This window comes from Rattus norvegicus, chromosome 9 (genome assembly GCF_036323735.1).
Source record: "Rattus norvegicus strain BN/NHsdMcwi chromosome 9, GRCr8, whole genome shotgun sequence".
Classification (NCBI taxonomy): Eukaryota; Metazoa; Chordata; class Mammalia; order Rodentia; family Muridae; genus Rattus; species Rattus norvegicus.
In genome coordinates, this window is record NC_086027.1 from 17,511,412 (window position 1) to 17,532,084 (window position 20,673).

Sequence of the window (20,673 nt, forward strand, 5' to 3'; positions counted from 1 at the left end):
TGTGAGTATGTGTGTGAGTGTGTGTGTTTTATGTGCATGTGTGTGTGTGTGTGTGTGTGTATGTGTGTCTGTGTGCACAAATGCTTCAATTATCTGCTATGGTGAATACTATCCCCAACTCAATTATGAAGGTTAGTATTAAGCTGTGAGTAGTATGTGGAGAGTGGTCACAAAGAATAATTAGGAGTCCTCTTCTGTTAAGTTGTCTGAGACTTCCAAATGCTGCATGCTGTGAGTGGGCCTCACATCTCAGCACACTAATTCTATTAAGTACAATTCCCGTGTGTTTTTCTTAAACAATTTTCTATGAAAATCTTTAATAATTTTTTCTCCCATTCATTTTTTGTGGAGGGGACAAGGGTCTTTGTTTTGTTTTTTTTCCTTTTTTCTTTTTTTTTTTCTTGCTTATTTTAGGTCCACAGGATTTTCTGTAGCTTTTGAGGAAGTCCTAGACTTAGGACACTGGATCTGTATAGTTTAGGGAATTAACCAGTTCACTGAGCACATTTTTTCTTTGTTTGGTTTCTGTTTTTCTTTTGAGATCTCACTGTGGGAGCAGAGGAAGTCCTGAGGAACTGCAGCCCTAAGAGGATGTGTGTTGTAAAAATGATATGACCATGCCATGGACCCAAAGCCATTTATCCATGGGGAAAAGGCAAAGGCCCCCATACCCCTTGAGGCTCAGAGACATGACAAAGCCTTCTCAGGATGGTGTTGATAGTGTGTGCAGATAAAGTCTACTCTACCTTTCCCCCTGGCCCCATCTGGATATTTACAGCCTGAAGACTGCCAGCTGCAGAGACTGCTCCTACTGAGATTAGCTAAATCTGCCCCTTGTCAGTTACATATGCATAGTCCTCCCCTCCTTGTTTATCTGCATGCAATGCCCACCTCCTTGCTGCCCTGTGCAACAGCCCTGCTTCCTGGCCAACTCTATATAATAAACATGCTGAGCTTCTGGGATGCTGCATTTTCTCCAGCTCATGGACCCAGCCTTCCCCATGTAAGTGTGTCCAATGTCATTCTTCATTTCCTCCTCATCCCTGGTCAGGCCCAAGTCCCTGGAGCCAGGCAAAGGACTTGGCAATCTCAGTCTGCTCCACTTCGAAGGAAGTGCTTTCTACACTGAAATCTAAAGCACACAGTGGGTTCAGCTCCCTCTCAAGTGTCTTTGGTGAGGGTTATGGTGGGTGTGAGACGAGTTGCATTATGACTATTTCAGAAGAGTAAGGATTCACAGTTTGTTTTTGGTGAAGGTGAGCTCCCCAAGAGGCTATCATTGCCAACGTTTTCCCAAGTCACCTTCTAGGAGGTCAACTGACTCCTAGGTGAGTCTTTGGTTACACTGCTTCAGTTTTCTGTGGCTACACTGTCCAAATGGCACCCACTGGTCACACATGGCTATTTGAGATGAACTAAACTTAGAACTAAAATCTGCCTCTTTAGTCACAGCAGGCAAACCAGGAGGCAAACAGCCAGCCAGAAATCCATAGCCAGAAACACAGCAGATATAGAATATTTCTATCATCTAGAAATTTCTCCTGGACAGAAGTGGTCTAGGTTCTTGGTGTCTGGTTTTTCCTTCAGGGAGAATTACTTGCCATACTAATATCCAACGGTTTATTTTTAAAGCAACTTTAACAAAATACGACTTACTCATCCCCAAATTAATCCAGTTTAAGTCTACAGTGCAATGGTTCCTGATAAATCTACCCGAGTTCCCCATAAATCTACCGGAGTTCGTTGCTAGACCACGGAACAAAAGAACGAGAGTGTATGCAGTTATGTAATATGGTATGCAACAGTATTGACCACTGCATAATTATACTGCACTACTTTTGAATTCTTCAAAATTCAGGCCTTTTATTGATAGTTGTACAAAAATACATTATCCTAGAGTTGAGAAAATATACAGTATTTCATCTGGGCTTTTTTTTTCATTGAGACTTTAATATTTTTGCATCTTTTGCTAGTATTGTTAGATTCTTTATAAGAGTTTTATTTTTTGGAGTTTTTTTTTCTTTTTGTTTTTTGTTTTTTTTTTTTTTTTTGTTTTTTGCCAATCTGGTCAGTATTTGATGCCATTTAAATGTTCTCAGGATTTTGATGAAAATAATACTACAATGATAAAGTGATACTCATTTTCTTGAGCCATTTACATATGTATATACACACATATATGGGAAGTTATATATACATATTTCTATGCTATACTGTGTAGAATACAATTCTATTATATGTCAACATATACATTTTGCTCAATATGATTTCTGTGAATGTTATCAGTCATGGGGAAATATTAAGAGCTTGAATAAACATGGACAATATTTGCAGAATGCACATAAAATTGAAGATGGTATATAAGCAAAAATGTGAAGTATATCACTTACACTTTCATATCGAATGCACTTTAAAATTTTTAATAGATTAAAAAATTTAAATCATCTTTACCCAGTTTCTTGTTTTTTTTTCGAAATGTGTCTCCTGGATGATTTGAATTATATATGCTGCTTAAGATCCTTTTAACAACAGTGACCTAATGCCTTAAATGTGTTTCTGATATTTCCATTCACTTGATCACTGTTCAATAATTTTACCATGTTGATAACTATACTTTCTTTTTTATAACTTTAAGAATGTAACTTTCATGTGTGAGTATACACTTTTGATCCTAACACTCTGAAGGCATAAGCAGGTGGATCTGTTTTTTGAGGTCGACCTGGTCTATATAGGAAAACCCTATCTTAAAAGAATCAATCAATAAATAAGCAAATAAATAAAAAGAATTTAAAACATTTCTAATTAATATGAACACAACCACATCTTTAATAACAATTGATTTTTATTGCTGATAATTCATATAATCAATTTACAAAATGTTACATAGTGTCATATGGGAACTCAATTTCATCGTAAAATAAACCTTCTTTTCTCTTTTCATTGATTGCTCTTAGTTTCCATATTCATACACATATATAATTTATTCTGATTATTCTCTCTCCCACATCTTCCCATTCCCTCCCCTGTGACTTAAACATATACAGTCTTCTAAATTTAGGTTTCCGATGTCTGATTTCTCTTTTATTTATTATACATTTCTTTACTTTTCCATCTATAGTTTATGATATCTTAATAAGAAACCCATTCTGTCATTAGCACTCTCTGTGCTTGATAGGAGACATTCACATTCTTCAGTAGCTTGTCCTCAGTGCAGGAAATGACATCTAGCTCTCTCTCTCTCTCTATCTCTCTCTCTCTCTGTCTCTGTCTCTGTCTCTGTCTCCCTCTCTGTCTCTCTGTCTCTCTGTCTCTGTCTCCCTCTCTGTCTCTCTGTCTCTCTGTCTCTTCTGTCTCTCTGTCTCTCTGTCTCTCTCTCCATCCCCTCCCCAATTGTTCTGTTTTCTAGTACAAGGACTCACACTTTAGTCTAGTCTTGAAATCAAGGCAATCCACCTACCTCAGCCTTGTGAGTCTTGGGATTGCAAGTATACACCATCTTGCCCAGTGAATTTTGTGACTCTCGTACATCCCTTTACTATTTCTGAGTTATTTTTAATATTGCTGTGACCCTTTTCTAGCTTCTAGATGTAGATACATTAACTGATTAGAAGGTTTTATTTTTAAAGATTTATTTATTTATGTACATGAGCACTCTGTTTGCGAGTGTGCCTGCATGTCAGAAGAGAGCTTCAGACAGAAGAGGGCATTGGATCCCACTACAGATAGTTGTAGGTCACCATGTAGTTGCTGGGAATTGAACTTGGGAGCAATGGAGAAGCAGTGCTCTTAACCACCAAGCCATCTCTCCAACCTGATAAAATAGATTTTAAATTTCATTCTTTTCGTGTTTGTTTGCAATCTTTCTTCTTGACAACACTGTAATGGAATGTCCAAATGGTGATTAGTGGCGGTTGGTAGAAGGAGCCATATGTGTGATGCTGCCATATGTGTGAGGGGCTGGCAACAAGGTGCAGACCCAAGACCATGGCCCCGTGCCCTGAGGCTTGCCTGCTGGATGTGGGCTCTCAGCCCCATCAAGATGCCTTCAGGGGAGGACAGCAGGTGGTGGCTTGTGCCCTGCTGAGCCGGCCTAGGAGAGTGGCAACCACAATCACCATGCCCAAGCCTCCAGCCTGGGGCACCAGGAAGCTCCAGCTGTGATGGCCTCAGGTTGGTCAAGGTGGGCCTGGAGGCAGGAAGAAGCCGCCCCGGCCTCCACGGGCCCTGAGAGGGAACTGACGGGCCTGAGCGGAGCCCGTAGCTCCACACCACACGCCTCCCCGTGTCCTGCCTCCCCGTGTTGTCTGCGCCACGGAGTGGGCACACGTGTCCTTCCCACCCCGCAGCTCGACCAGGCCCGAGCCGGGCCTCAGGGCACGCGGAGCTCGTGGGTGAGCGCGGGGCCTGAGGGGACGAGGCGCCCGCGTTATATTTGGCGCCCGCAGCAGCGCGTGTGCCTGGGCGAGTTTTCCATCAGCAGGTGCCGGCAACCGGGGCGCCGCCGCCCAAGCTGACTCCTCTCTCTCCCTCTCCGAACCCGGCAGGGCCCAGAGGTGATTCTGCCTGCAGGATGTCCTCCTTCCTGGAGGCGAGCTCTTCGCAGGCGGCACATCGCGAACAAAAAGAGAAAGAAGAAAAGAAAAGAAAAAGCAGAAGAAGCGGCCAGGGAAGGGGGCCTTAGCGGCACTAAGGGAGGGCGCGCTATGATAGTGGCCGGGTTTCCAACCAAGACTACAGCCTCGCAGTGTCCAAGGAAGAAGCCCAGGCCAGTCCTGCCAGGGGACCTCAAGGCTGACATGTAAATAAATAAATAAATCTTACAAAAGATTGTCATCTACTGCAGTTTCTATGTGGACAGGGCACAGTTAAAGGGCTTAAAGATCAAGTACATTGCCTGTCTTTAAAGATCAAGTGTATCACCTAACTTTTAAACCAAGAAATGTAGTGTCTTTTTTGCTGCTTATGTAGCTCTTAGTGATGTATCTTTTCTCCTAGTACGTCCTTTGTTTCCATAATAGTTGTTTTCAAGTATATATGATTATCATTCCCATTTGCAGAGCTATTCAATATTTCTGTTCTCATTGGTTAAATATTTGTGGTGAATTTTCTTTTTGATATCAGTAAAATGTACCTTCTTCTCAGCATCCCATTGTACCTTCTACAAAATTGACCATATAATTGGTCACAAAACAGGCCTCAACAGATACAGGAAGATAGAAATAATCCCATGCATCCTATCAAAAAACCACGGACTAAGGCTGCTGATCAATAACGACAAGTAGGACAGAAAGCCCACATATACATGGAAGTTGAAGTCAATGACAACTTGGTCATTGGAGACATAAGAAAGAAATTAAAGACTTCTTAGAATTTAATGAAAATGAAGATACAACATACCCAAACTTATGGGACACAATAAAAGCAGCGCTAAGAGGAAAACTCATAGCTCTGTATGCCTGCAAAAAGAAACAAGAGAGAGCATATGTCAGCAGCTTGACAGCACACCTAAAAGCTCTAGAAAAAATTAAATAAACCCTAGAGGAGTAGAAGGCAGGAAATAATCAAACTCAGGGCTGAAATCAAACAAGAAGAAACAAAACCGAGTATCAAAAGAATCAGCAAACCCAGGAGCTGGTTCTTTGAGAAAATCAACAAGTTACATAAACGCTTAGCCATATTAACCAGAGGTCACAGAGAGTATATCCAAATTAATAAAATCAGAAATAAAAGGGAGACATAACAACAAAATCTGAAGAAATTAAGAAGATCATCAGATCCTACTACAAAAACATATATTCAACAAAACTGGAAAATGTGGAGGAAATGGACAATTTTCTATACAGATACCAGGTACCACAGTTAAATCAGGAACAAATAAACCATCGAAACAACCCCATAACTCATAAAGACATAGAAACTGCTAATAAACATCTCCCATCCAAAAAGATCACAGGACCAGATGGATTTAGTGCAGAATTCTATCAGACCTTCATAGAAGACTTCATACCAATACTGTCCAAACTATTCCGCAAAATAGAAACAGACAGAGCACTACCAAACTCCTTCTATGAAGCCACAATTACTCTTATACCGAAACCACACAAAGATACAACAAAGATAGGAAATTCAGACCTATTTTATTTATGAATATTGATCAAAATGCTCAATAAAATTCTTGCAAACTGAATCCAAGAACACATCCAAACAATCATCCATCATGGTCAAGTAGGCCTCATGGCAAGGATGCAGGGATGATTTAATATACGGAAGTCCATCAACGAAATTCATCATATAAACAAAGTCAAAACCACATGATCATTTCATTAGATGCTGAGAAATCATTTGACAAAATTCATTACCCTTTCATTAATAAAGTCCTGGAAAGATCAGGAATTGAAGGCCTGAATCTAAATATAGGAAAATGCAAAATACATCAAACCTGTACCTAACATCAAACTAAACTTAGAGTATTGAAGGAATCCCACTAAAACCAGGGACTAGACAAGGCTGCCCACTCTTTCCCTACTTAAGTACAATATGGTACTTAACGTCCTAGCCATAGCAATCAAACAATGAAAGTAGGTCAAAGGGAAAAAATTAGAAGGGATGAAGTAAAAACACTGATATTTGAAGATGATATGATAGTCTACTTAAGCAACACCAAAATTCTACCAGAGAACTACTTAACCTGATCAACAACTTCAGCAAACTGTCCGAGTATAAAATTAACCCAAACAATTCAGTAGCCTTCCTCTACTCAAAGGGTAAACAGGCTGAGAAAGAAATTAGGGAAATGGCACCCTTCACAATAGTCCCAAATAATATAAAATAACTTGCTGTTACTTGAACCAAGCAAGTAAAAAATCTGTATGACAAGAACTTCAAATCTCTGAAGAAATTGAAGAAGGTCTCAGAAGATGGAAAGATCTCCCATGCTCATAGATTGGCAGAATGAATATGGTAAAAAAATGACCATTTTGCCAAAGGCAATCTACAGATTCAATGCCATCACCAACAATATTCCTACTCAATTCTTTATAAAGGTAGAAAGTGCAATTTGCCGTCATTTGGTAGAACATAAAACCCAGGATAGCAAAACTATACTCAACAATAAAAGACCTTCTGGGGGAATCACCATCTCTGACCTCAAGCAGTATTACAGAGCAATAGTTTGTATGGTATTGGCATACAGACAGGCAGCTCAGTGGAACATAATTGAAGACACAGAAAAGAACCCACACACCTATGGTCATTTGATCTTTGACAAAGGAGGTAAAACATCCAATGGAAGAAAGATAGTATTTTTAACAAATGGTGCTGATTCAACTGGAGGTCAACATGTAAAAGAATGCAAATTGACCCATTCTTATTACCCTGTACAAAGCTTAAATCCAAGTGGATCAAGGACCTCCACATCAAACCAGATACACTAAAAGTAATGGATAAAAAGTAGGGAAGAGTCTCGAAGACATGAGCACTAAGGAAAATTTCCTGAACAAAATACCAATGGCTTATGCTTTAAGATCAAGAATCGACAAATGGGACCTCATAAAACTGAAAAACTTCTGTAAGGCAAAGGACAGTGTCATTAGGGCAAAAAGGCAACCCACAGATTGGGAAAAAATCTTTACCAATCCTGCATCTGATGGAGGGCTTATATCCAAAGTATACACAAAACAGAAGAAGTTAGAGTACAGAGAGCCAAACACCCCTGTTAATAAATGGGGTTTGGAGCTAAAGAAAACATTCTCAGCTGAGGAATATAGAATAGCTGAAAAGCACCTAAAGAAATGCTCAATATCCTTAGTCATCAGGGAAATGCAAATCAAAGCAACCCTAAGAATCCACCTCACACCAGTCAGGATGTCTAAGATCAAAAAATCAGGTGACAACAGATGCTGGTGAGGATGTGGAGAAAGAGGAACACTCGTCCATTGTTGCTGGGATTGCAAACTGGTACAAGAACTCTGGAAATCAGTCTGAACGTTCCTGGAAAATTGGAAATTCCACTACCTGAGCACACAGGTATACCAGTCCTGGGCATATACTCAAAAGATGCTCCAACATACAATAACACATATGATCCACTATGTTCATAGCAGGCTTATTCATAATAGCCAGAAGCTGGAATGAACCCAGATGCCCTTCAGCAGAGGAATTTATTCGAAAAATGTGGTACATCTACACAATGGACTACCACTCAGCTATCAAAAACAATGATTACGTTCAATTCATAGGCAAATGGAAAGAACTAGAAAATATCATCCACAGTGAGGTAATCCAATCACAGAAAAACACACTTGGTACGGTGTTGGTAGCGATGGCCTTGAAGCCCTCCATTATTGATGTTATTATTATGGTTAGCATTAAGTATGACTGGGTTCATGGAAAATCGCCAGCCAGATGCAGAAGACTAATACAAATGTGGTGGTCAAGATGAATAATCATATGATAACGTCTGACATTAATATACCCAATGTCATGACCTGTAACCTTTCTGAAAAACCAACATCCTGCTGACTAATAGATATGACAAACCTGTGACCTTTCTGACAACCTGTCAACATCAGCCGATTCCCTGACCACATGAATATTGTGTCCTTGGCGTGGGTAAATGTTTCTTACTTCTCTCCTCTCTCTGTTATCCATTTTATGGTACAAATTCAGCCTTGGGGAAAAATAAAATTGTCGCCTTGATCAGACTCTTGTCTTGGAGTCCTTCTTCACATCTCTTGTCCCTCATTCTCTTCCAGGTACTCAGCACCCCTCATTGACAATATGCACTCATTGATAAGTGGATATTGACCAAAACCTCAAATTACCCAAGATGCAATCTACAGATCTCAGGAAACTCAAGAAGAAGGATGACCAAAGTGCAGATGCTCCCACTCCTTCTTAAAATGGGGAACAAAAATATCCATAGGAGGGGATATGGAGGCCAAATCTAAAGCAGAGACCAAAGGAACAGCCATTCAGAGCCTGCCCCACATGTGGCCCATATATATACAGCCACCAAAACTAGGTAAGATTGATGAAGCTAAATGTGCTTACTGAAAGGGACCAAATTTGCATCTCCCCTGAGAGACACATCCAGAGCATGTCAAATAAAGAGGTCATTGCTAGCAGTAAACTAATGAACTGAGAACAGGACGCCCTTTATTGGAATTAGAAGAAGGATTCAAAGAGCTGAAGGGCTTGCAACCCCATAAGAACAGCAATGCCAACCAAATAAACCACTAGCAAAAGACTATACGTGGACTGACCCAGGGGTCCAACTGCATATGTAGGAGAGAATAGCCTTGTTGGGGCACCTGTGGAAGGGGAAGCCCTTTTTCTTAACAAGGTTGGACCCTGGGTGCAGGGAAGGGGTTTCTAAGTGGCGTGGATTGGGGGACCATACATACGGGAGAGGGCACGGCAGGGGGGCTTATGGACCAAAAGCTGGGAAAGGGAATAAAATTTGAATAAAACATATATATCTATTAAAAACCTGAAATTTAAAAAAATGATACTAATACCAAAAAATAATCAAAAAAATGTGAATAAGAAAGATATTTTAGGTTTTGGAAAAAGATGAATGACAGGTATTTGAAAAACTGTATGACCATGGTAAACACTTTAATATACTTGAGAAATTTTTTACATGTTAATGAACTGCATCTTTTTTTTAAATAGTGAATGGAAATACAGTCCCTTCCTGGCTGTGAGGCTGGGGATCCAGATGTAGTGGAATTCATTATTTGTTGGTCCTGAACCTTTGAGTCTGCTTCTAACTCAGCTTATGCCAAGGAAACTAGGCCAGGGTGATATCTAAGCCATTGACCAAACTATCTGGACTAACAATCACAGGTGAAATTCCACCTTGTAAATGGGAGGAGAGGAATAAAAGATACCTTTAAGGATTTAAAAAAGATGAAATGTACCCAAAAAAATCCAATAAAAAAGTTTAAAATAAAAATAACTTAGGAAATACAAAATACTGGGGTGCCATTCCACAATCGTGATGTGTTTCTTCTGTGATAGCTTACAGGTTAATTTACTTCTCTATGACTGTTTTCTTATTTCAAAGTAAGTAATGGCATCATCTGTGGAGTGATGGTGAGAACAAAAGATTTGCCGAACTTGAATAATCGATCCCTCCGGAGCATGTGCTTAACATTCTAAGCACAGGGAAATTTCCTGAGGGGATGAAAAAACAAAATCCAAACATAAAACAGGAACAACAACAATGTAAAAACATTCTGCACTCTGGGTATGAAGGCATGTTGCAACTTTAATCAGCTTTGTAGGTATTTCTAATAAACACACAAGAAACAAAAATCCTATCACAGTCCTAGCAGTTGCATCCAACAAAGAGAGAGCTGTGAGGTAGTGCGTGCTGCTTCTTTCCCCAGATACCCCTGGGCCTCAGGCCTGCACCCAGTGAGCTGGACCAAGAGCAGCCAGGTTGAAATTCCTGCTGCCATGGCAGGATTCTGCAGGAACATTTCCCTTTGACAACAAGGAACCTGTGTGGAGGAGACCTCTTGGTGAGTCCTCAAGGACTCTAAGTGTCTTATTCTACAGGGAGACCCTGCCAGGTCTTTGGCAAGGCCAGCCAGTTGTTTCGGGAAGTCTCTGGTCCTGTGGCAGAGGGCGAGGAATGGCAGAAAGAATGGCAGCTCCACTGAGAGCAAAGGATAAACCTTCTAGGCCTATGACCTCCTAATTAATTTATCTTCTCACCTGATGCCTATTCACATTTTCTTACTATCATACAACTGTGATCTTGATGAGCAGTTGGTCTCTTGTTTTCTTAATCAGTTCTTTGTTGTCACAGACGTTTTTAACTTACTCCAGCCCCTGAGACTTACTCATACCTTCTGTATGCAGTAGGACCCTTGGTGGGCCTGTCATCTCAAAATTAGAAGGTTCGGTAATCCAAAAGATTGGACTCCAGTTTACCTCAGGCTAGGAAAGAAGTCAGCCACCATTAGTAAAAAACAGCAAGGGAAAAATTACATAGGAAAAAGAAGTGGCTTAATCAGTAGAAAAGATCCTCAACTTCTAAGGCCCGCACATCTGCACCCCTCTCTTCTGAGCTTTGCATAGTGATGTATAACTCCAGATGGTAGTAAAAGGCAGAGTTCTTCCCAGAAAGGTCAAACATTATTTTCACTCTTACATCTGTGAGGTTGGGTGGCATTATAGCACACATTCAGGTGGAATTATAACACCTAGGATAAGAAGACAGAATCCACATATCACAATGCCAAATGGACACCCTCCTGAACTTATGGACCCATTGACAAAACCATTGCCTCTTGTGTACCATCTGGATGAAGTACCAAGTTCACAGACAGTTCTTCACCAACTTCCCAAACCAGCGAACTGGAGCATGAAGAAAGCCAAGTCCAAGGCATTCAAAACCAGCATCCTCACGAATGCCACCAGGAAAGGCTTTGGTAAAAGAAGGGAGGTACTGAGACAGTTGGCCCTCATACACTCAGAGAAGACTGTGCCAGGAGAATTGGGGAAGGATTGTGGGAGAGTAATCAGGTATCAGTAGTCAAGAAAAAGAAAAAAATATAAATAGAAATAAAATAAAGATCTTTAACAAAATGGGACATAATGTATTGCTGAACTAACTCTACTCTGTTTACACTTGCACATGCTTTAACATCTACAGTCATTTACATATACTATGTATACAGCAAAGATTAATGTAGCAGAGAACAGGCAGATCAAAGATCCATTGTTCCCTCACATCTATGTGGCTCTGCTTCCCTTTATCAGGACTATGGAGGCCTCTGCTCATCCAGGTCTCAGGGCTCAACCAAAATGCAGTCCCCTATGATCTCTGGCCAAGTGCTCTTCTGTTCCCAGTAGAACTCTGCCTCAGGCTGCAGAGGCACTGAAGGGTTCACCTTCAAGGTACAACCACTCTTTCAGTCTTTCCAGGCTCTCTGTTACTCAACTGGAGGCTTCAGCAGAGGCCTTTCATCTCAATAACAGAAGTTTACCTGATCCAAAACATTGGGAAGCCATCCTACACTCCTGATTGGCTGGTTACCTGAGACCAAACAACATAGCTCTCTACTGTATGCCTGTTTTCCTGATTTGAAAGTAAATATTGTGTGCATCTGTGGTGTTCGTGGTAAGAAAAAATCCTTAACATGAATAACAGGACCATGCAGAGCATGGCTTTACATTCTATGTACAAATTGAATAGCTAGATGGAATTACCAAAGAAAACAATAAGAATCCTAACAACAATTACAGAAATAATGAAATGAAATAAAACAAAAACAAAAGCAAAAACAACAATACTTTGTGGGTGCTGGAATTTAAGGCACGTATTAATTTTGACCAGCTTTGTAGGTATTTCCAATTAAAGGCAAACAAACAAACAAACAGCCTTATTAAAAGTGCTGCAGGTGCAGGAGAGAAAGGTGGGAGATGTCCTGTGCTGCTGCCCCCATGCTGTGATTCTGCAGCAACAACTTCCTTGGGAATAGGAACCTGTATGCAGTGGGATCCCTTGCTGGGCCTGTCATCTCAAAAAGAGGGGCTTCCCTAATCCCAAACCTTGGAATCCAGTTGACTTCAGGCCAGGAATGAAGTCAACCATCATTAGTGAAAGAGCAAGGGAAAAATTACATAGGAAAAAATATGTGCCTTAATCAGAAAAGATCCTCAACTTCTAAGGCCTCCACAATCTCCACCCCTCTCTTCTGAGCTGTGCATAGTGATGTTGTATAACTCCAGATGGTAGTAAAAGGCAGAGTTCTTCCCAGAAAACTCATACATGATTTTCACCCTGACATCTGTGAGGTGAGGTGGCATCATATCACAGAGTCAGCACACCCAGGATAAGGACACAGAAGCCACAGATGACAATGCCAAATGGACTCCCTCCTGAACTTATGGACCCATTAAAATTGAGGTTTAGCCTAACCTTAGGCCATTCCACTCCCTGCCCATCCGCCTGATTTTTATGTTTGCTCTGAGTAAAAGATCAGCGTGTAGCCCCAAATATCCTCAGGATTGGACTTGGAAATTCAGGAAGAACGATATTGGAAAAGGGATGGCTATGTGGTTACAATGTGGTAACACAAGGTCCAGGTTGACGTTTGCTCGCTGATGTCCGATTTCACTGTCTTGTTATATTTGAGAAAGGGAGGATGTCCAACTTAATATATAAAAGGTACAGAAATTTATTATTTTATATATGCCCTGTAGTTGATCCCTATGTTTCAAGAAAAAAGGAGTTTTTATTCTAAAAAAATAAGATAATAGACCATTGATTTTGTGAAATACATGGATATGTAAATAAAAACAATGTCAACTGTCAAGGACTGCACAGTAAGCAAATATTTCCAGGTTTTATACACTCAGAGGTCTAGAAGAAACATATTGGCCTCCATAAAAAGGAAAACCTTAGGAATCTAAATGTGTGTCACATGCATTGTCTCGAGTAGTAGATTTACTTTTAAGAAAAAACTCCCTCTTCCTTGGTCCCTAGAGATTTGGGTGCTAAGAAAAATCTGTTCTCTCATTCAGGTTGTAAGCAGCCCTCCCCAGCAAAAGCACTGTTGAGTTCTAATGATGCACAGAGAAACATCTAGCTTAGCAATAGAGGTTGCCAAATGCTATTCCCAGTGATGTATGAGAGACTGGAGGAAAGGGTCCGCACAGAAATTGATCAATTTTTGGAGAGCTAGTTAGCAGGTAGGTCATAGAACTTCCCAGTGGCATCATCAGTAAGCCCTTCACTGGACAATCTATTGTATCTAAGAGATCCCTAGAATCTTCTGTGATGTCACCAGTGTTGTGGTGACACCAACTGCCTTTGGGATATACCTTCAGTTCCCTTTGGGTTCACAAACAGGCATGTTTCGCCAGCCGCTCAGGCTATTTCAGAAGGAAAGTGTTGATCAAGGAGAGACCACACCAAGGCTGAAGGAAGATGACCTCCTCTCATCTTCCTTGGAAGGAAGGAAATCATTCTGGGGAAGGCTTGGTGAGTCCTGGGCAGAGTTGGGGAACATCCTCAAGGAGGTATGTTTGAGATGTGCCTTCTAAGATTAGGCCTTACAAGCAGGAGACTTGGGATTTCTCAAAGGCAAACCAAGAGTCAGGAGTTCCTGATCTTTAATTTGAGAGAAAGCCAGAAAGTGGTAAGCCTTCAGTTTCTTTTCTGGAAGCTTTTTAATTGTGAGTGTCAATGCATGGCAGGAGGAGGCACAGTGAGATTAAAAATGTGACCATCCATGGTTGGGAGTTGAAGCATTTCTTCCTCTAGATTACTGTAGTTTACATAAGTCTCTGATGGTGAGAACAAGGAAGGATGCAACCCGAGAAATGAATTGAGTTCTCAGACACTTTGGGTGGAACACACATGATTAGAGCCTGATGGTGCTAAGCAGTATGAACTCCAGGATTAACTGAAACACATCTGATATGAGATAACAACGTCCCAGATGTTTATGTATCAGTCAGGTTATACTATTCAGGGTGAGGGGTCCTGTAATAGTGAATGTGGCACGTGTATGGCATTAGAGGTTGGGAAGAGGGACATAGCTTAAGAATCCACCTTTAAGAAAGCTTTTCTGCTCTTTAAGGGATTCACCCAGTCTCTACCATTTCCCCTTCCTCACCTCCTTTTCGGATTCAGAATGATCTTTTCTGCCCATGGGCCACCAAATATGCAAATTCACTTGGGTTTATCTATTTACAGGTTTTGGTAGGAAGGCATCATCCCAAAATGTCATCAGTAAGCAAGAGGAGTGTTTAAAGGAACTGGAGGAACTTAAATTTGAAATCCAGAAGTGTCAATTCGAGAGGGATGAATTTTATCAAATCCTGGACCTTTATATCTATGATAATTGGGACCACAGGTAGTCATTATGGCCAGTAACCTGTTCACTGTCTTGTGCTTTCTCTCTGCTAACCCAAGATTTCCTCTTAGCACAAGAGAGGTTTACCTCTCATCCTGGATTTTAAGGAGATTTGGAAGGCATTTGCTTGTGAGACAAGCTAGGTCCTGTGTGTTTAGGGTCAACCTCTTTTGTACTTGACCCTGAGCTCCTTGGATTAGCATTGGTTCTGTCAACAGCTAGAAGGACCTGGTCACACTTGCTGCCTCTAAGTGAGGGGATGAAATGCCTGCACGTCATCCCTCTTTTCCTCTAATTGTTTTCATTATACACTGATTCTATGGCACCTCCATGCATGTAGTTGGGATTCTGCTTGTGTTTGTATATTGATTGGTATGTAAGTATGTGAAAGTGTTTGTGGGTATTAAGCTCTCGGTCAGGGAGTCTGGGGAGTTTCATGGGATCTTAGGATATGTCTGATGGACAGTTTGTAGGTCATGATAGTGGGGATGCCCACATGGATCAACTGAGCACTTTGCATCTTCTGTTTACTTAGGTGGTAGATAGGACCCTCCTGAGGGAAGGAGGGGTTACAAATCCTCTACACTGTCAAAGTAGTTATTCCCTCTGGGAATTCATGGAACAATAGGAAACAAGGTTTGAGAATCCCTGTTTTCAAAACAAAAGAAATATCATCACAACTATCTGTTAGACCCAAGCCACTGCAGTACAGTTGGTCTTGGGGGAACCATATCTCCACAGTCTTAGAAAATGTCCATATTTCAAAATAACTCTTTGCTGATTTGCGTAGAAATATTTCCTTGAAAGAATTGTTGTTGGAGTCTCACTGTTGTGTTTTTGCTCTGGTCTTTGTGTTTGCCACATTCTTCCCTCCCCCCACATTTCTTAAATTTCAATTTTTTATTGGGTTTTTTTAATTTACAATTCACTTAATTCTGAAATCCTGAGTTCAGATGGTTATTTTTTTCTTGGGCCATGCCCCACAACAGGCTGGATGTCGAATTGCCAATACTTCAATCCGAACATGAGATGAGAATGATGGCTATGCAAATGATGACCAGTTCAATAAGTGAGGCCATGGAGAGGTACAAGGAGCTCATACAAGTGAACAGTTCCTACCGGTGAGTCGCTGACAGAGATGAGAACCCAGCACTAGGCAGGGAATGCTCCTGTCCTGTATGACATTGAACCAAAGTCAGGGCACTGGTTCTGTAGTGTCTGACTTTTAACAAGAAGTCTGCCTCCTGGCAAGCTTCTTATGTTTGTAGCTCTTGGACTCAGTTGTCCTACATGTGAAGGGTATAGAAGACCCTCCAATTGTTATTTTCCCCATTAAGGATCCTCTAGATAGAAAGTTTTGTACCGTGATGGGAATATCAATCAACTCTGAATCTCTAGGATTCTGACAGAAGATTTAAAGATCTGTGATCGATGAGAAACACATGGAAAGATTGTATAGCTATTGGGACTTCAATTACCCCTCAGAGGGGATTTTCCCACTACGTGAAGATGGTTTTAGCATATCATGGACATATAAGCACCCATATGGACCATTTCTTCTTCCTGGATTTATATAAACCGTCTTAGTGTCAGGATTATCAGAAGTACTTTGATTCATGTTGAATGTGGATTCTGGATTTGACCTCCTCTAATTGGTGCTAACTTGTATAGTGTGGCTCTGTTCTGGGGATGTCTGGGGATGAGGTATTCCTTGAAGGGATGATTTGACTTGCAAGAGTGACAGGCAAATAGAAGCTGGCTGGGTTTACCTTTTTTGTTTGTGGTTCAGCATCAGGCACTCCCAGCTTCTGCGTGAACAAACTCAATTGAAGAACAATATACAGATTTTGCTGAATGAGAAGAGAGAACTGCTGGTGGAGCAGACTGAACTGCCAGCATCCTCTGTGGAGGTAAAGAGGCTCTGTGAAGAGGCCGGAATGAACATCTGTGTCCCCAGTGCAAAGGAACAGCAGGTAGGATTAGGCCTCCAGGTCAGGTTGTCCTCAGGTCTTTTCATAAACGTAGACAAACCAATGTAACTGTCTATTGACTGATCCATGTCCTGACCTAGGTCTCATCCAAGTGTTCATTCATGTGATGGTTTACAAGGCTTTCTGTGGAGATAGCCCCTCTTCAGGAAACTGTATGTTTGGAAAGCGAATGCTCCTGCTCTTCGAGAATCTGCATTTTATTAAGGGAGATGGGTTGATCACATATCACAGCACTACATGCCATGTGTGTGGAGGGTGCTATGTGGGAGCCCCTCTTTAGACTAGAACAGGGCTTTGAGGGATGAAGCAAAAGCCTGGAGCTCATTTTCATTACAGGGATCTTGTGAGACTCCAGGAAGTAAGTAGTTTTCAAGGAGGAGAGGCTGGTGGAAATGGCAAAGAACCGGTTCTCATTTGTGGTGGCTTTTGTTCTTCCTCCCCTCATGTCCCTGTATATGAAGATGGTGACTTCATGCTTCATAGATCTTGGGTAACTACAGAGCCTGAGGAGCAGTATGTCAGTCCTGTCTTATTTGAGTGCTCCTGGAGAGTTCATATGTGGGCCTTACAATCTGAAACTGGATAGAAGACCAAGGATGTGGAAAAGGTTTCTCAAAGGCTGAGGGTTGGCATGAGAGATTTGAGACTTCAAGAACAAAGTTATCCGTATATACCCCCAATTCTCACCAAGAACGGTGCATTGCTGTGCTGATCTGCATCTTAGGGAGCATGCGGGGAGGCCAGTTCATGACATGCAGTTTTGTCCAGTCATTATCCAACTTTGTCCTTTAAGCCTAGGTCTCTCAACAAACTTGAAGCTTCCTTTTTTTGTGCTGTCCAGCAGTCTTTGCATCACCGGTCCAGTTCCAGGTGGAGCCCTGTCTCTTATTTGTCTCAACACATTCTTAAACCATTCAACTATTTTCAAAATAAGGATTAGATTTCTTCACTTTACCTGAACAGAGGTATCCCCCGGGAAGATTCTGGATTGTCTTATTGGCTTCACCATGATCTTGCATGGAATCCTAGAGTGCATCCCTCTGCTGTCATTGCTTTGCTGACTATATCATGGGCATGGCATTCTTTAAGGATAGATTCCCTCTCAATATTGTACACAGTGCTGCATTTCAGAAAAGTCAGGGTATGTTATTTCTTTAGCCTCCTTCTGACTGACATTGAGGTTGTTTTAACATCACATGAACTCTAATGTGATGAAAAGTTCCTGGTAAATGACCATGAGTCCCTGTCTTGTCTGATGGTTCCAAGGTCTTCTATGAAGGAAACAGGGTAGTTTTAGTGAGGGGCCTATGATGAGTCAACATAGAGCTTGATGGAGTCTTTTCCTAGAATCTCTCTCTTGGGAATTTGATGTTGTATTGTTTAGGCTATCTGTGCAGAACATGTAACTTACTTGTAAAACCAACAAGTATCTGCATAGAAAGGTTTCCTGAAGTGGAAATGAGTACAGGCCAGGGCAGCACAGCCTGCTTGAGTCTAAGAGACTTGTACACAGCATAGCTCCCACTAATTCCTCACTCAACAGGAAATGTGCTGCACAAGATCAAAGTTTTCATTTGTGCGTGCAAGTGAGTATCTGTGTATTTCTGTGTGTTTGTGTGTGTTTGTGTTTGCAGTAGTGAATGTGTTTCCCTCTATTTCCAAGTTTCATGAGAAAAGTACTCTAAGAGTTCACTTTACATCCATGAAACATGAAATACAGCTGCCCAGTCATTGGCATCTCCATCCAGCTCTGTACAGCAAAAGGACACCTAAGGTATTAATTTATTTTGTTTTCAAAAATACCGTAACAGAATTATCTCGTGAAGTCTGGGGGAGGAGTGGGAAATATGTTCAAGTGAGTCGTGTTTCACAGTGGTAACAAATGGTACAGGCCTGGAGCTTGCAGGTCCCTTTTAGTTATGGTGTAAAAGAAGGACAATCAAGTCCTGTAGAAATGCAGCCCCCCAAAAAGAGGACACAAAAACACCTGTAAAGTTAGATTTTCAAGTGATTAGGGGTAAAACTACTGGTCTGCATTGAAATCCTTTGGAGCACATCAAAGGAAAGGAGTACAGGGAGGTAAGGGGGGCTTCTCTCTAAAATCCATGAGTTTATGCGGCTTCTCTGTTCTTTGTGAATGGTGAAAGCCCACTGGAAGGGTGTGTCACTCACTGTGTCTTCTCCAAGGTTGCTTTCCACATGGCCTGCTACCATTTCTCTCCAGCTACCTTTGCACACTACAGCTTCCGCTGGGAGTTTGGCTTGGATTTTATTCATTGAGAATTTGAGTTGCTTGGAGTTGTATTGTCATCCAGCAAAAGCCCCATAGCTATGCTGTGGTGCAAGAACAGGGCAGTGTCAGGAGCCCCTTTGGTGCACAGATAATCTAAAGCGCTCCCCTATGTTATCTGTGTAGCATTCTGCAAGTGCTGTCAATCAACATCATTTTCTCTCCCTTAATTTCAGCCTCAATGGAGTTAGGAGAAATGATGAATTTCAGATGAGTCTGGGAGTGTAAGAACAGGTAGCCCTATGAGAAGCCATGTTCAGAAAGTGGAACAGAAGGTTTAGTTAACCCAGTGATTCCACAACAAGGAGTGGGTGTTGCCATTGCAACTAGGGCACATCAGTGTTGTAGTGGTCCCAGAGTAGCCCTGAAGGAGAATCTATCCAGACGTCCATCAGGCAAGGAGTAAAAGTGTACCATAGGGTGGAGCCCTTCCATAGATTCTGATTCAGTCTGAGAAAATCCATGCAAGCTTTTACGTACTTACTCAAAATATCTGTGGCACAATCACATTACGGGGAGAAAAATTGTTGATTTCGATCCTGGTTATGGAGATTTCCTATGATTCTAGCTTTGGGCATGAAGTCACTCAGGCTATGGTAAAGACAGCTCAGATTAGAAGAAGCTGCACACTTTGGGGAAAGTCTGAAAGAGTGAAAAAGAACAAGAGTCTAGTCTACCACCAACATATGATCCTTTGCTGAGCAACAAGACTGCTCTACACAGCCTTTGGGACTTGCTAAGCCAGATTGTTAATGGGGAAAGAACCCTGAGTCTATGTCGGTTTATGGGAGGACAGCACATCACTGACTGAGCTGTCTGTAGGCTCTGGCCACTATGTACATATCCCACTCAACATTTGTTTTTATGCCTCCAGCGTATACTGGGGAGTCTTTACATTAAGCATTAATGTTCAGGTAGGAACACAGGCTGGAAGAAGCCATTTGAATATCCTTTCCCTATATAAGTACCCGTTTTGGGTGAATGACCACCTACATGGATTTCAGCCTCAGGCAGCTAAAGAGCTACTCAGAGTATAGTTCTGGTACAGTTCATGTGAATTTTGCCCATGAAACAATATATATGATCCTCTGGATTTCTTGCTATGTTCTACTCTTTTCTTCCTGTGATCTCTCTGGAAAGATCTGAGGACATTTTCTCTTCTGTCCTCTCACAAATTGCCTTACACTAGCCATAGACTTACAGGGGTGCTGGTGTGTTTCTACATCACAATCACCTTTAATGTCCGTGTGTACGCTGGGAAGATTTGCATGGAGCACATTCTCAGTGATTACAGGATCCATGCAATTCCCATGGATTTGATGTGAGATGGCTTCTCTGTGCATTTGCAGGTACAGTGCTTAAAATGGAACCTAGGCAGGTTCCTACACTGCAAACATAATCATTACTTTCACCTCAATTCTAGGCATCTTCTCCAGAAGGCATCCACATGGTATTGTAGGTTGCTCATCCCTCTCTTGAACTCAGATTCAGACATAGGTACAATGTTATTATT

At 41.4% G+C, this 20,673-nt stretch overlaps 1 protein-coding gene across 2 annotated transcripts in view; it reads left to right on the top strand.

Moving 5' to 3' along the window:
- Positions 1-20,673, top strand: part of LOC134480537 (uncharacterized) — a 45,601-nt gene that overhangs the window by 23,430 nt on the left and 1,498 nt on the right. Inside the window, exons 1-4 of one of the 2 annotated variants that reach the window (XM_063268070.1) lie at positions 13,800-14,002; positions 14,720-14,879; positions 15,869-16,000; positions 16,669-16,852. In XM_063268070.1, coding sequence (XP_063124140.1) covers positions 13,873-14,002; positions 14,720-14,879; positions 15,869-16,000; positions 16,669-16,852 — 606 coding nt within the window. In that variant the 5' untranslated portion in view covers positions 13,800-13,872. Of the gene's footprint in view, positions 1-13,799; positions 14,003-14,719; positions 14,880-15,868; positions 16,001-16,668; positions 16,853-20,673 lie in introns of those variants that run through there. The other variant, XM_063268071.1, reaches the window with a different exon arrangement.